Below are 15,065 nucleotides of genomic sequence, written 5' to 3' on the forward strand. Positions count from 1 at the left end.
TTCTAAATAACCAGATAAATGTGCTGTCTCCACATTTTAGCATACACTGTAAGCATGGGTCTGCAGTTTCACTGCATCTATATTCTGCTGCCCTCACATCAGGGTATTGTTTCTATACTGACCACTGCCCACCTGGTTGGCTACATGAAGGTCATGAGAGTGGAAATTAATGACTAATGAGGTCATGCAGCCAGCCAACAATGAAACAGTAATACAAGATTCAGAATGTATAGTGGTATGAATGAGGTTATTCAGTTATTTTGATGAAAACACAGTAAAATGCATCATAATTGTGCTTTTTCTTAGCAAAGGAGCTTCACAGACACTGGCTTTATATGCCTCTATAGATACAAAAAATGGAGATGGTTGACAAGACACTTTATAAAGATTTCAGAGTGTTGTGTCTCATTTTGATTTGTGCTAAGGAGGGGGAAAGTTGCCAAAGTTCTGTTTGTGAGAAATGAACAGTTCCCAAGCAAATCTAAAGAATCATAAATTATTTAGGTGATACAGGTGATCCCTTTTCCAGTCAACAACTGTTTGCTTTATTAAACTGTATTTTACCTATGAATTCATAAAGGGCAAACAAGTAACAGCACCTGCATTTTAGGCTACTTTACCTTTTCCATTAGGAGGCTTTGCAGTTGTTTCAATTTTGGATAAGCAAATTTTGTGTTAGGAAGAATTTTAGCAAAAAAAAATATCTCAGAATATCTTTAAAATATTTTTTAAAAAATCTTTAAAAAAAATAATAAATTGTGCTGTATTTGCCTTAATTAGAACATTCTTACTACTATTTGGTTAATGTTTAGTCCACTGAGGATTTGGAGCAGGTGTTTGAAATTTGGCAGCATAAGCATATAGCACTTCTTAAGAGTTACTGCAAGGCTTCATGGATTTTATGGCAGGAGCAGACTCAAGACTTTCTCTTTATTGTTCCCAGCCTCTATGGCTGTAGAAATAAGGACCAAGAGTAGAGTGACTCTTTTTCCATTCCTTCTTAATCCTTTAATTGAAGGAAACAGTGTATGGGCAATAAGGGTGAACTTGGGAAGGTGTTTGAATTGCAGTAAAGTAAAAAAAGAAGGAAAGGATTGGCATGAAGAGCTACCAGTAATGAGATGGAGACAAGAGTGCAGAGGGTTGAAATGGAAATAAACATGTTGCAAAACTATGTGAGACTCTTTCCTGGTAGCAGAGAAAGTATGTTCCCCTTGGAAATAGATAGGTCCAGATACCTGATTTTCACTGACCAAAGTAAGTTCTTTGTCTCCTACCAGTTGTTGAACTGCATGGAGGATACATGTAGTCTGACAGCACAAAGGTAACATTTGGGTCAAAGTTTTCGAAAACTTCTGGGGAATCGCCACAGTAGATATGTTTACATGTCTGTTTTCCTGTAAAATAACCAATTTAACCCAGTCTCTACAAACACCTGTTTTCAGAAGTGAAGATCACAGAATCATGGCCCTCCAAATTAACATGAAATTGCTGTTCAGTCCAAAGGACTATGTTGGTATAGCTTGTGTCACTATGTGTCAGATTTTTGCCTCATAGAGCCTTGAATAACAAGGACTTTGAGGCTAAATATATGCTTTGTTGAAGAGAAAACTGTGTGTGCTGAGAGTCACTTACAGTGCTTTTTCAGGAGTTGTCACTAATCGTATTCTTTGTTTTCTACGCTCACAACTTGAAATTTGAAAAATCTGGAGAAGTGTTGAGTGTTTAAAGCTATGACTATGGTCACGGGAGGTGATGTTCTAATAAAACCAGTCCTCTTAAAGCCAGAGGAAAGGATCTCAAGCTGGGTGTTCCCAACTAACATTTTCTCAGTCTCTTGTTTTTCCATATGAAAACACAGAATGAGGCCATCTAATGTGAAAAATGCATTTTGATGGTAAACCCAGTAATGTTTTTGGGCTGCTCAGCTGCTGTGGTGGTCATTGTAGAGAGCCGAAGGGAACGGGGTCATTAAATCATGCAGTGTATCTCTGTCAAAAACTTACCAAGCTCCCACTTGAAAGTAATGAGGTGTCCTGGGACTGGAGGGCTTTCTCGGGACCTCAGTGCTGTAAGGGAGAGGAAGCCAGCTCCGGCTGCTGATTTGGTATGAATTCACATTTGATGGGTCCTTCAACCAGCCCGAGCTCTCGGTATCTCGTACAACTACCATAGCATAGGTAACAGTAGTTAATCATCGCATCTCCTCCTAGGCTGGTTTGCTAGTCTAAACCAGTAAAACTTTTTTGACCTTGTCGAATGGTGGAGTCTCCATTCCCCATCTTGGAAACATTTTTGTCCCAGCCATGGTTGGTTTGCTTGAGAAGGTCTGGTCAGAATCATGCGCCCTCACTAGTGCCTTCTGCCCTGGCTTCAGTAGTGCCTGGTCAGGCTGGGGATCAGGGAGCACAGCTGCAGAGGGATCGCCTTCCAGCCACTGCAAGAGATGTCAGCGATCCCACGGAGCGGGGGGTGGAAATAGTAGTATGTGATCAAGTTAGAAAAGACTGATATCCACTTGCGCAAAAAACTGCATTAAGGTTTTGTGACTATTCCAGCGCTAGTATTTCCTCACCTCTGCTAGCTACTCATTATTACTCGTATGGGCAGCTGATGTCAGTATCCTCAGTAGTTAGAAATAAAATGCAAGGTTGATGCTACACATTAAAAATATCTTCATTTTGTTTTACGTTGTTGTGAAAGATTAAACTGCCACAATGTTCTCTGGTTTTGTAATGGATGTCTTGCCTGATGAGCATGGTAACCCTAGCAGATATAGAGGATGGAGTAACCAGTTTGGTTTTGCTAGTGCTTTTTAGAGTCGGGGCACCCAGCGATGATATCCTGAATTATGAATGTCTTATTTTCCAAAGAATATTTGACATATTTCATACAAATTCTAATGCATTTGTACAAAGGTTGCCAAGAAACAAAGAGCTTGTGCTGTTTGACATTATTAGTGACTACCTTGGTGTAGTGTAGACAAAAAAAAAAAAAAAGCATGATAGCAGTCTTTTCTAGGAAGAGTGTTGGGCAATGACCAAAAATTAGTTGGTTAATCAAATAAAAAGGAACATTACAGTTTTCATGGTTTGCATGACAAGCATGTGATGTATTTAAATAGCTATAGATGCATTTATGTATGTAGCAGGAGACAGCTGGCAACATCAATGAAGCATGCAAATAAGATCAAATGAACAGTGCATTAAAAAAAAAGATTTAACTACCTTTTTAAGGAACATCATTGAAAAATTACAATTAGTATTAAAATTAATTGGATTTTAAAACTTATCTGTGGGTTATAATCCCTTGATGTTTCTTTTTTCTAGTGAAACCCTTTGAATTCCCAGAAGATAAAGATAAAAATGATTATTAGAGGATTTATCTGTATGTGATATAGAAAAATGTAAAAAATCAAAATGGAAAGCAACTGTTGCAAGTACCAGAAAATTATGCTATTAATTTAAGTGTCATCAGAGCACAAAAGATCACATTTCAGGACTGTGTGAAAATTATTAAAATACTGGAAATAATAGTACTTAAGATGAAGATATTATACTCTAAGATGTGGTTAAGTGACTGACACTATTATATCACTTCAGGTATTATAAAAGTAACAAAATGCTTTTAAAGATAATAAGCGTTACATTTTGAGATTGGCAGTATTCACACTTTTCTGCTTAAGTGCTTTCCTACTTTAATATAATTTAATAACAGCAGGAAAAAATGTAGCATTTTATTTCTAAGCTACACCGTTTCTTTCTAAAATATGTATGCGTAAAATATAAAAACTTATTACATATAAAAATCATATTTCTTCATCTGAGAATGTTCATATAACGTGCTTCTTTTTGTCCAGGTGAGAAAGGAAGAACATAATCACTAAAGATTAAAGGAAACCATTCCATGTATATTTTGTGTTATTTATAGAAAAATACCTCTTTAAGAACTGATCACTTGCTTTGCTTTTCCTTTTTGACCCCAAGAACTCTTTCCCAGGCTAAAAGATACCTGAAATCTTTTTGTGTTATCTTTTTGGGTTTTTAGAACATATGTTACCATCTCTTTATCCTAATTGAAGAAGGAAGTCCTGTCAGTTCTCTCCTATCCTTCCTGCTTTTACTCATGCATTTAATTGGTCAGTTGTGTTCTGTGTAAACGATTCTAAAATCCCCTTTGGTGCTCCCAAATGATTCCTCTCTTTCCACTCTTGAGTTTCGCACTACCAAACAATTTGAGAAGGAAGTTATCTGGGAAGAGTTTGTCTCCAAAATGCTTCCCCCCACCCTTGATCTCTCTTCACTGCCGCCCTTGTCTAGTTCCTTGACACCTTCACTTTTTGACTGTCGTAGCTTCGTCTCTCCCCAGGAAGCCACATTCTTATGGCTCCTTGTTCTCCTGCTGGTCAGGTCAGGACACTTCCCAGTTCCTCCACCGATTCCCTCTGATGTCAGGCTCAAAAGCTGTATGGGGCATTACGCCAAATAGAACTCCTCTCGTTCAGTTCCTCCTCGTGCATCCTTCACCTCCTTTCGGTTCCCTAAATTCATGTTCTGTACCCTCTGGGCATCTGCATTTGGAAAGGGGTTAACTTGACTGCTGAGTGTTTTCTCTGCTTGGTTAAGTCTTTCCCTGTAGAAATAGTTACTTCTCTTGTGCTCAGTGATGATTTTAAAAAGACTTCTTTTGCATTGCTGTTCTGTATATTCTCCTGTATAATGAAAGATTTTTCTGATTCCATCTAATCCACTCTCAAATACTGAAATCCCTTGAGTGTAATCCTCTGATTATTAGATGGTTTCTTCTTCTCTTACCATACTTGCATGGCTTGAAATCTAATGTTAAGTACCTGTTTTTATACCGCTTAATTTTGAAATAATTATGCCATTGTTAGGCTATATTTCTTAGAGTCTTTAAAAAATAAATAAGCCACATTAGTTATGTGGGTATTTCTGTGTATTTATATTTGGTACTACTGCCGTGTTGCTCAGCTGAAGTAGAGACAAAATATCAGAACGTTAGAAGTTTAACAGTAGATAATGATGATTTTTACTTTAATTTTACAGTAGTTTGTTACAAGTTACAATGCAAATTAATAGTTGTTACCAGTTTTCATAAAAGTTTTCTGAAAAGGAGTATAAAACACTATCAAATCCGGGTATGATGTATGTATATCACAACATGTTAGAACTACCAGGATTAGAGTACTTATTTGTACTCAGGATACAACACTGTGTGGTTTCAATTAAAAAAACCTATGAGGTTCAACCTTTTATGCTACCATGATACAATTGGATACATAACTAGATTTTAACACCTTAAATTACCTACAGTTTGTTTTTGAAATATTCTGATGGCTGTAGGTGGAAGCTATATGAAACTTGTTTAAATTTCTTCTTTTCTTAGAACTCTTTAATAGACATTTATAACCAGTTCCTGGCGGCATTAGAATCGCTGAAAGAATTCTGGAATGCCGTGGATGAAGTTGATGGGAAGACATGGGTGCTTGAGCCAGAAAATCCCACACGGAGTGCTACAACAAGAAAAATTGCAATAGGTACGAAAAGATTTGAAGGAATACAGTGGGTCTGAGAAGTAAAACTCAGGGTGCTGTTGTGCTTTGCTTATCTAATCAGATGGTGCTTGTTGGTGTTAGGAAAATGAAAGGTAGCACTTAAAACCAGCAAGACACAGCTCTCTTATTCTGTGTAGTTAAAAAAATAACCTCCCACAGAATACTGAACTTGTTCAGAAAATTATTTACAACTTTATGGTGTCACATAAAATGAAAGTTTCTGCAGGAAAATATTGTGTATTTGTAAATTATGAACATGTAACTGTCAAAAACTGAGGACTTGTATGATGACTCGAGAAAAATCAGTTATTTGTAAAAAATCAGCTTCGATGAAGCCCTTGTTCACAAATTCCAGGGGTTTTTTAACAGCTTATTACTTCAGATTGATCCTGTCCTGGAAGAGTGAAAGGAATGTTAAGAGTGCAGTCAAAAGGGAGAAAAGGGGGTTAAAAGAGGCAGGTGGAAAGGACAAAGAAATAAGAGAAGAGAGGAAATGCGAAGCTTACAGTGTTAAAGTACCTTAATTCACATGCTGATGGCTGGCATTTCAAGGTCTTAATATATATAGGATGAGGAGTCTTGTAAAGGAGAAAAGGAGAAACTTGCCACTGTCAGAGGTTAGAAATGCCGGGGGTTGGGGGGGGGGGGGGGAGCCGAGTGTTATCTTTGAAAGAAGAGTTCTGATTTTTAGCTTAAATCCAAAATATCAATAGCACATTGTAGAAATCTGAGAACATACAATGGACCAAAGTAGACCTACGTTGTCCCCGAAACCAGTGGCAAGACTGACTGAAGAAGGAAAGGAGCTAGTGGGGTGCTGAAGCTGCTTCTTCATTGGGGGTGGAGGGAGGGACAGAAAAAGTTCAGCAACTGGCTAAAATTACAACGGTCGGACAACACTTCTTTTTTGTGTGTGCGTGCAGTCAGGGTGGCTTTATCTTGGTTCTGCTGTACTTTGACACAGACCAATGAAAAGGAAAGAAGCGCCTCAAAAAGTGCCTCACGTTACATCAATGGAGGGCAGTACAAGGCTTTGAGCCCTTTGAAGATTGTGATGAACAACAGTTATGACTAAACTTTTATTTCAGTCATTCCGATTTCTTCAAGGAGGGCAAGCCTAACGTACCTCTTTATTACAAAAAATGTTGGGTTTCACCTGGTTTTATTTAGAAGAGAATTTGCTGTGAGGTTTTTAACCTGGATCCAGAACATTTTTGAGCTGCTTACCCCTTATGAATAGCAGACCTTAGGAGGATGATGGGGTATCTTGTAAAAGAAAAAGTATTTGCTATTTCAAAAATATGCCATTGTTCACTCAGTCCAGGAGTATGCTGGGGGGGGACTTTTACTGCTTAATAAGGGTCTTTATGCTTCTCTCTTTGGCTGTAAAAGATAATGAGGAATTAATAACAATTACCTCCCTACTACCTTTAAAATTTCACTAAGATTTCAAGTGGATTATGTCATCTAGCTTGAGTTTGATTATTCAGAAACAAGTCTAAGTGTTAGGTTAAGACTAGTCTAAAAGAAATGCAAGACTGGCAGGTTTTAATCAGTTGCTATTTTTAATTACAGTCCATTGAATTTTAAATATTTAATATATACTGATATTTTGTACAGTTAATTTGGATACCTACCAACTTTTTAATCATTTACTGCAATGAAAAACAGCCTGAATTAACCAATTTAAAACTGCTTTTAAAAAAAGGTTATTGTTTCCATTTTCAAATACTCGACTGCAAAGAAAAGCTTCCCCTATGACTTACTTGCTTTCTCATTGTAGGGAACAATGTCTCTGTGACCATAGAGGTAGATCCTCTGCATCCAAGCATGCTCCCTGAGTGTTATTTTCTTGGAGCAGATCATGGTAAGGCAGCAGACACACACCGTTTGTTTCTCTTCTAGAATCTGATCTCTGGCAAGCAGATAGTAGCGTAAGCTATGTCAGACTCCTGGGGTAAACTTTACTTAAGCAGAGCCAGGAATTAAGCTGAATACGTGTGTAGGAGAGTGTTACACAGTAGACGCTGGGGTTTTTAACAGCCTAAATCCATAGCATGCTGGTTTGCTCTGTGAGTGACACTTTTTTCCAGTGCTTTCCTAGCACAGTTTGGAGGGAACTCTGTCCCCTACAGGTGATTACCTAACTGTGTTTATATTTTAATATAATTTTCTTAAAAAAAAGAAAAAAAATTACTACCTATGTCCTAATAGTGTTTGGGAATATTTAAGTCTCTTATTCTGTGTCCCACAGCTTTTTACCAACTTTTTAAGGTAACTACGATCGTATCTTCAACAGTATGATGTTTTAAATATTAGTGTAATGAATTCCCCAAACTGAAAACTAAGAGCAGTCTTTGACTTAGGTACCTTAAGTAATTAAAAAACCCCTGACCTATGCCTTCCCCTTCAGTGCTGAAATATGAGAGGTTAAATTGGGTGGGGGAGCGAAGGGGATCGTAAAGATGATGTAATTATTTATGTACATTGTTTGCAGTGGTTAACCCTTTGAGAATTAAGCTGAACAACAATATGCACTTATGGTAAGCATCTTTAATAATATAGGTTTGAAACTGAAATGGTATTTGCCATTCCTAGTGTTGACTTTTTTCACCCTCTCTCCCACCTGCAGGGATCCAGAAATCAGTTTATTACAAAACTTGAAAGACCTCTTAGAAATTGATTTTCCATCTCGTGCTGTGTTAGAAAAAAGTGTAAGTTGCTTTTTGTTAATCATCAGTCGTTATTTCTGAATAAGTAAAATTTAAATAGTCACTTTATAACTGCCAGCAAAAATAAGAGACTTCAAAGAGAGGTAATTGGATTAATATATTGTCATAAGTACTTCTGAACTTCAAGCAACAATTGTCAGAGCTTGTTAACCTTTGATTAGAGGTGCAGACTTTCCTGTGGCCTTCAGAGCAGTAAGGTGATTAATAACGGGCTTCACTATTAAAAGGGAAAGAGGAAGTTCCAGAGTAGCTAATGAGATGTGGAAAATCCAAACACTCTGTTACAGATGTTGATGACTTAAGTTCTAATTAGGCAGAGCTCCTTAGAGGGGACAAGAGGCCGTCCAAATACTGGTGCATTTCAAACAAACTCGGAATTAATTTTTGACAACGCTGTATTTACTAGCTTCGCTTTCAACTTGTGAAATTTTTAAATTAATATCTGACTGAGGTCTTGTGTCTAATGTCCAAATGTAATGACAAATCATTGTGTTTAATAAAAAAGAAACAATGGGGCCCAAGAGCATGAAAATGCTTGTCAAACTAGATGTAATTCAGTGAGAAGATAAAATAGAACCTACTAAAGTCTTGTACGTCCGGCACCTAATCTCACTCTTTATGCCATAATGGCATAAACATATATATATTGAAGGCAAAAATACTTAGTAATTCTAAGTAACAAAACCCGCAAAAGCAAAGACAAATAGATGAACGTGTTTTCTGTGTTACCAGCCCTATTTCTTCCTTTCAGTTGTACTGCAAGCTAAAACATGTTGTGTTTTAAGGATTTTGCTAAGGACTGTGGAATCTGCTATGCCTATCGACTCAATGGCACTACTCCAGATCAAGTGTGTGATGATCCCCGATGCGGACAACCTTTTCACCAGGCTTGCCTCTATGAGGTAAAGTAATTAATGGGACAGACTTGCTCATTAACTCACAGAGTCTAGAAAGTAAGCATTGCCCACTGAAATTTCAGATGAAGCAAAATCCTTTAAGGAGTGCTATAGCAGTCACTGTGCCTCCTCTTCTCTCCTAACCCACAATTCATAAATAAGCTCCCTGTGGAAGGGAACCTGCCTCACTTTGTGATTATACAGACTCTGACTTGACACACACCGTGTCAGGTGTTGATCAACTGAACTCTGTTTGGAAAAACCCCTGGTAGTAGATTGTTCTTAAATTTGATATGGAACAAATGTGAATTTTAATCCACTTACTTATGTTGCAGTGGCTACAAAGTCTTCCTTCTAGCAGACAGAGTTTTAATGTCATCTTTGGTGAATGTCCATATTGTAATAAGGTAAGGAAATCTCATGAAGATGAGTGATTGAACTAAATTGTTAGGTTTCGCCTTTATGTAAGCTACCACAGACTAAGTCAATTGTAAAAGAGAGTGTGTGGCTACTATATTCCCTTTACACATTGGCATAAAGAGAGGAAAACTTTAAATTCCCATGCATTTAATGCATCAGCATTTAATTAAAGGTTTTCTGAAACAGTATAAAGACAGCTACACACCAGTTATCAACATACTAGTGAGAGTAATTAATGTCACGCCCCATTCTACTCCATGATACTTTTTTAATGTTGCTGTAGTAAAGGTCCAGTTTCAAAAAAAAAAAAAAAAAAAGCATCCCAACATTTTAACATTTATAACACGAAACAGCCTTGTACAAATAGCTTAGTGCATACGTAACTATTGAGTACAGATTTGGAAATTTTAAGAGAACTTGTCTGTAAAATAGATGTACTGACAGTATTATTTAAAAAAATCTTTTTCAAGCCACTGACGCTGAAATCTTCAGTGAAGAAACTTTGAGGGAAAAACTGGGTGATGGGCACACCGCTGCACTTACACTGAAGACACTGAAACAGTGACATCAAAGAAAATACAAGGAAAGTAATATTAGTAGCAGAAGTACAAGTATAGCTATACTGTAGTGGTATGTTTCGTCAGTAAATGCAAGCCTAAATATAATGGACATCGAAGGACTAGTGATGTCAGAACCAGTTTCTTGCAGTGATAGTGGATGATCTGTAGTTAAGAGTTGATTGTGTTTCTTTTTGGATTCTGAGAATGTTGCTTGGGGGTCGAATGGTGGTAATTCTCTTGCAGTGTCTTTCTGCAGGAAAAGAAAATAAATATGGTAATAGCAAACTTAATATTGAATAAGCGAGTGTGAATCGGAAAAACAAAGACGTGAAAGATGACATCTAGGTATTTAAATTATCCTGGAGAAAGCAAGACAATTCTTACAAAGTCTTAACTCTGGAATTTGCAGGTATAAGTATATTGTATATTAAGTGTACAACATCAGGTATGATTAAACACCGTCTAAGGAGACATACTCTATTACTGAAGTCAACAGCTGAAATCCTTCTATATCTTTAACTTGTTTCCAAATAATGTTAATATTTTAAGTCTTTACAGTGTTCCTGCTAATAAAGTTTAGCCTGGAAACCCTAGACATTACTCTGAAGTCTGATTTGCTGTTTTAATTTGTGTAAGTTTTTGCTTTTCCTAGTGAAGCTAAACTTCTCCTGCTTTATCACAGATAGCATAAATATGCTAGTAGTGGGGATTTTGTTCTAGTTGGATAGGGTGGTGGTTGGGGGCTTTTTAGGTCTCCAGAAGCAGTGTCATCCTTGGCTTACCTTTTTGATCTCCATTTCTGAAAGGAATCCCCAAACACTATGATTCTGTTTCTCATCTATCCAAGACTTGACCATATTTTCCATTGTCCCTTAGAAAAATTTCTACCTCTGGTTTCCTTTCCATGATCCCATTTGCAATATGTTATTTTTTACCAATACATCCCACTCAATTTCAACCCTAGCAATGTAGTTTTCTTCATGAAAATTCATAATGTAAATTGTATTTCTCTAATAGAAATTTCCTGTCTTCCTGTTTTATTCCTCTCTCAAGTTGGTGACAGACATGTCTGTTTCTCTTCTTTTAATTAAATATGGGCTCCATCTGACAGAAGGATACTATTATGTCCAATGCAAGGGCAGCTCACAGGTTTTTTCTTCTCTGCTTTTTGTTGTTTCCATATATTTTTTAGATATTACCTCGTTCTCTCTTCCCCAGGTTGTCTAGCTGTCCTGTCTCTCATAAGCATCCTACCCTTCTTGTCCTACTCTTCTTGGTCAGGTGTTCCCCTTTCAGCATAGAAATGTTTCTTGGTTTAATTTATACCTACACTTTAACTGCTTTCCAGTAGCATCTTACTAAGCAGACACACTCATTTGTTCATTGTCCCAGCTACGTGATGTTCTTCTGAATGGACTTCCCCAAAAGATAAAAAAACAGGGAGAAAGAGAACTTTCCCTCCAAGTTCTGTATTCAGACAGTTAACTGCATCATCTGTTAATGGCAACAGGGTGGCCATCCCCTCTAAGTGCCTAACTTACTTAGCGTGAGGTGCCTGCAGTTTACTACTGCAGGCAGTTGCCTACCCAAAGGGTTTGGAATTGCTCTCTGGAGAATGTGTGACAGCCTCTCGCCACTCTAGTTCCTGCATGAACCATTGTTTTTTCCCTGCTTTGTGCCTGAAGAATCCTCCTGAATTTTTATAACCTCAGTACTCTAAAATTTCCTATATAGCTTTCCTTTACCAACCTCCTAAATTATGTGAAAGAAATTGAGAGGAAGTCTGCAAAATGAAACTAATACAATCTTGCCTTTTTTTCCTTCTCCAGTTTCTCACTTGAATATCTATCTTAAATGTTATCTGACATCCGTTTTAACTCTCCCCTATTATGCATAATATTCAGTGAGTACCACAGAACTATTCTACATCAATGCAGCACTATTAATCATACTGGAGTAGCAGCTTCTCCTTTATAAAGACTAAATCAAAACACAAATATCTAAATACTAGACCAGTGATTGGTCCCTTTTCTGCAAGAATGTGCTTTTCATTCCTCCCACAAAAAGTTGGGAAACACGAATCCCCAAATTACTCTCCAGTGTCAAGATCTGTAATCCATACTGTGTGCTTGCTGTTCAAGTAAACGGGGGAATTTACACCAGATCTTTTTTTTTTTTCCTATGCCATGTTGGAAACCTAAATGTGGCTCTCTTTCCATATTGGCTTCTTTCTTAGGACTATGGTAGCTTTTACACAAAATTAGAGGAGGGAGAAGATTTGGGGGAAGAATTTGCTACCTTTTTTTGCTAATATCTTTTAAATGTTACATTTGCGGACTAGGAAGTAGCACTGCAATACCTTCGTATTACAAAATCGTATTTGTTACTTTGAGTCACTGTTGTGTCAGGACTTGAGAGACTTTTCAGAATCTGTCTACCTTGCTATCAGCCAAAACATCTCCAAAAATTGTTCTGCTCACCACTTTACTGCCTGATGCTCTCAGGTACAGCTGTGCTTTTTCTGCTTCACTCCTAGCTTGTACCAGAGTCTCCAGGCAGTGATCAGCAGACTGCTTGAAGCAAAGAGTTTTGGATTAATAATAAAGCTATCCTTAAAGTTGCATTTTTGTGCTTATTAGAAATCATCCTCATTTAACAAGTTATTTTTCTATATGAAAGAAACAAACAGGGTAGAATCTCTTTGTTAAAGTATACATAAACTCCATAGAAAAGGAGCACAGCATGATTACTAAGGTGTACTTTATTCTGCATTATTTTACTAACATTTTTTCATCGATTTTTTCATGTACAGTTGAAGAGTAAGACTGAATACATTCATTCAACCCTTTTATGCAGTAAATTACCAATAATATTTGAGATTAGTTAGTTAACTACTAAAATCCTCAGATTAAACAGTCAGAATTTAAGAACTTAATTAAGAGTGCTATGAAGTTTTCCACTATGTAGAAAAGGAAACTACTAAAGTAAGTTTCTACCAAGAAAACAACAGGGTTCACAAATGGAGATTGTTGTTTCCCCAGCACCTTTATCTGTTGGGCAGACACACTGGTACAGTAGTCAAAGTGCAGTGTTTTACTATCAAACTATAAAAAACCAGGAGTGGTAGTTTGGGAATAGTATGACCAAGCAACTATACACAGACTTATAGTGTTTGTGGCATATATTTAGTTTAGGCTTTGTTTGTGGTCGTGTGGTGTTTTGGTTTTTTTGTTTTTTTTTTTAACTCTTATTTTTAGAAAAGCTGATCTTTCTCTTGCAGGGTGCCATGACTGTTCTAAGGTAACACCAAAACCCTCACCTTTTGTGGGTGTTCAGTCTCCTGAATCGCAGCGTAAAATTTAACTGGCTTCTCTTCAGCCTGGAATTGCCGGTGTGTTACCCGAGCATGGGGCCTGCTTAGGCAGTTATATTCTTCCTCTTTCACTGTGTTTTGCTTCTGTTGCACTGGCTTTGGTGAAGGCTTTGGTAAGCGAACCTGTAGATGTAGAGATAGTAATTCTGTATGCTGACAAGAATTCAGTAACGTTCAAAATTACCACAGGTACCCTTCTGATACTTGGACCTGTCAGGTTTGAGACAGGCAAGTCTAGTGCCCTCTCTGCACTTATTCCCTGGGCTTACAAGAAACTCTGAGTTTTAGGCTTGGAATAATACAAGCCAGTAAGCATATGCCAACTTCTGGAGTATGAGACAGCTCCTGGCTTTTTTCAAGCACTTTTTTCCCTTGCCCACCCCAAAAGGCGGACATTGAGCTGACAGAGCAGACAAACGCCCAGGAGATTCCATGCATTACTGCAATGCCCAAATCCTCACCTGCTGAGGCTCCGTTTGGTGAAGCATCCTGTTAAACTTAGTTGGCTTTTCTTCATCTTGGAGTTGTTTGCCTGTTACCCCAGTACAGGCTTTGTTTTGACAGACGTATTCTTCACCTTCCATCTTTTTTTGCTTCTGCTGAACTGGCTTTGGCATAGGCTTTGGTAAGCGAACCTGTTGATGTACAGTGAACAATTTTGTATAGTGAAAAAAAGTCAGTATTTCAAAAAGAAAAATGTTCTGTCTTCAGTTCCGAGAACACAGAATGAGAGTAAGCTTTTATCTTTCTCAAAAGAATTTTTTTCAGCATTTTAATTATCAATAAATGTCTTCTTCAAACAGTACAAAGTAAGAGCTATGCTGTATTTGCGAAGTATGCTATAAAATAAACTTCAGTTATACATTTCAAAACATTCACTAATAGCCTTTATTGGGAATGATGCCAGTAAGTCACTGTTTGTTTCATTAACAAGTAGAGCCGAATGCATTTTGTATCACTGGATTGAGTCAAATGCAAAATTCTCTAAAGTAAGATAATCGCTAAGTCTTCTGACTTGGGTAATCTAATTTAAGAGTTAAGGCTTATATTCTTCTACAGTCTCCTAAAATGTAAATGGGGAATACAGGGTGAATAGTTGCATGAGTTAATGCAAGTTTTTTCCAGTGCTGCTCTAAGCGGTAAGTATCAAATGATGTCTGGTTTTGGCTTTTGCAACTTGGAAGACAAATGTAGCCAAAACACAGGCTGTATGCCACATGCCTTTGGTACTTCTGGCACACTAATAACTCTGTAACTGTAATGTTTGCATATGGTCCTCTATGCAGCAGCTGTATCTGAATATAGCAGCTAAAAAAGAAATAATGGGCTGCTTTTTTATTCTGCAAATTAAATACATACAGGAGATAGAAACTGCACAAACTAAATACCATTGAAAGTGCCAGCAGGCACTTCATATATTGTTTAATCCAAAACACCTCTTAAGAATATAATCTGTATAGTTCTGCTCTGTGAAAATTACTAACTTTAGAGACGTAAAGGTGTATCTGT

The 15,065-nt window shown here is 37.3% G+C and overlaps 2 protein-coding genes across 9 annotated transcripts in view; one reads left to right on the plus strand and one right to left on the minus strand.

Moving 5' to 3' along the window:
* The window catches only part of FANCL (FA complementation group L), a 32,730-nt gene extending 21,954 nt beyond the window's left edge, over positions 1–10,776 (plus strand). For all 4 annotated transcript variants that reach the window (XM_030021931.2, XM_030021929.2, XM_030021930.2 and 1 more), the window contains exons 8-14: positions 5,407–5,557; positions 7,359–7,442; positions 8,073–8,118; positions 8,208–8,289; positions 9,093–9,209; positions 9,539–9,610; positions 10,094–10,776. In XM_030021931.2, coding sequence (XP_029877791.1) covers positions 5,407–5,557; positions 7,359–7,442; positions 8,073–8,118; positions 8,208–8,289; positions 9,093–9,209; positions 9,539–9,610; positions 10,094–10,129 — 588 coding nt within the window. In that variant the 3' untranslated portion in view covers positions 10,130–10,776. The remainder of the gene's footprint in view (positions 1–5,406; positions 5,558–7,358; positions 7,443–8,072; positions 8,119–8,207; positions 8,290–9,092; positions 9,210–9,538; positions 9,611–10,093) is intronic.
* VRK2 (VRK serine/threonine kinase 2) overlaps positions 9,760–15,065 on the minus strand; it is a 46,532-nt gene continuing 41,226 nt past the window's right edge. For 3 of the 5 annotated variants that reach the window (XM_030021925.2, XM_030021926.2, XM_041125128.1), the window contains 4 exons: positions 14,018–14,191; positions 13,503–13,679; positions 12,664–12,753; positions 9,760–10,433 (listed from right to left, as the gene is read on the minus strand). In XM_030021925.2, coding sequence (XP_029877785.1) covers positions 10,191–10,433; positions 12,664–12,753; positions 13,503–13,679; positions 14,018–14,191 — 684 coding nt within the window. In that variant the 3' untranslated portion in view covers positions 9,760–10,190. The remainder of the gene's footprint in view (positions 10,434–12,663; positions 12,754–13,502; positions 13,680–14,017; positions 14,192–15,065) is intronic. The other 2 variants (XM_030021927.2, XM_030021928.2) reach the window with 1 other exon arrangement.

Source organism: Aquila chrysaetos, chromosome 8, assembly GCF_900496995.4.
Source record: "Aquila chrysaetos chrysaetos chromosome 8, bAquChr1.4, whole genome shotgun sequence".
In the NCBI taxonomy this organism is placed as follows: domain Eukaryota; kingdom Metazoa; phylum Chordata; class Aves; order Accipitriformes; family Accipitridae; genus Aquila; species Aquila chrysaetos.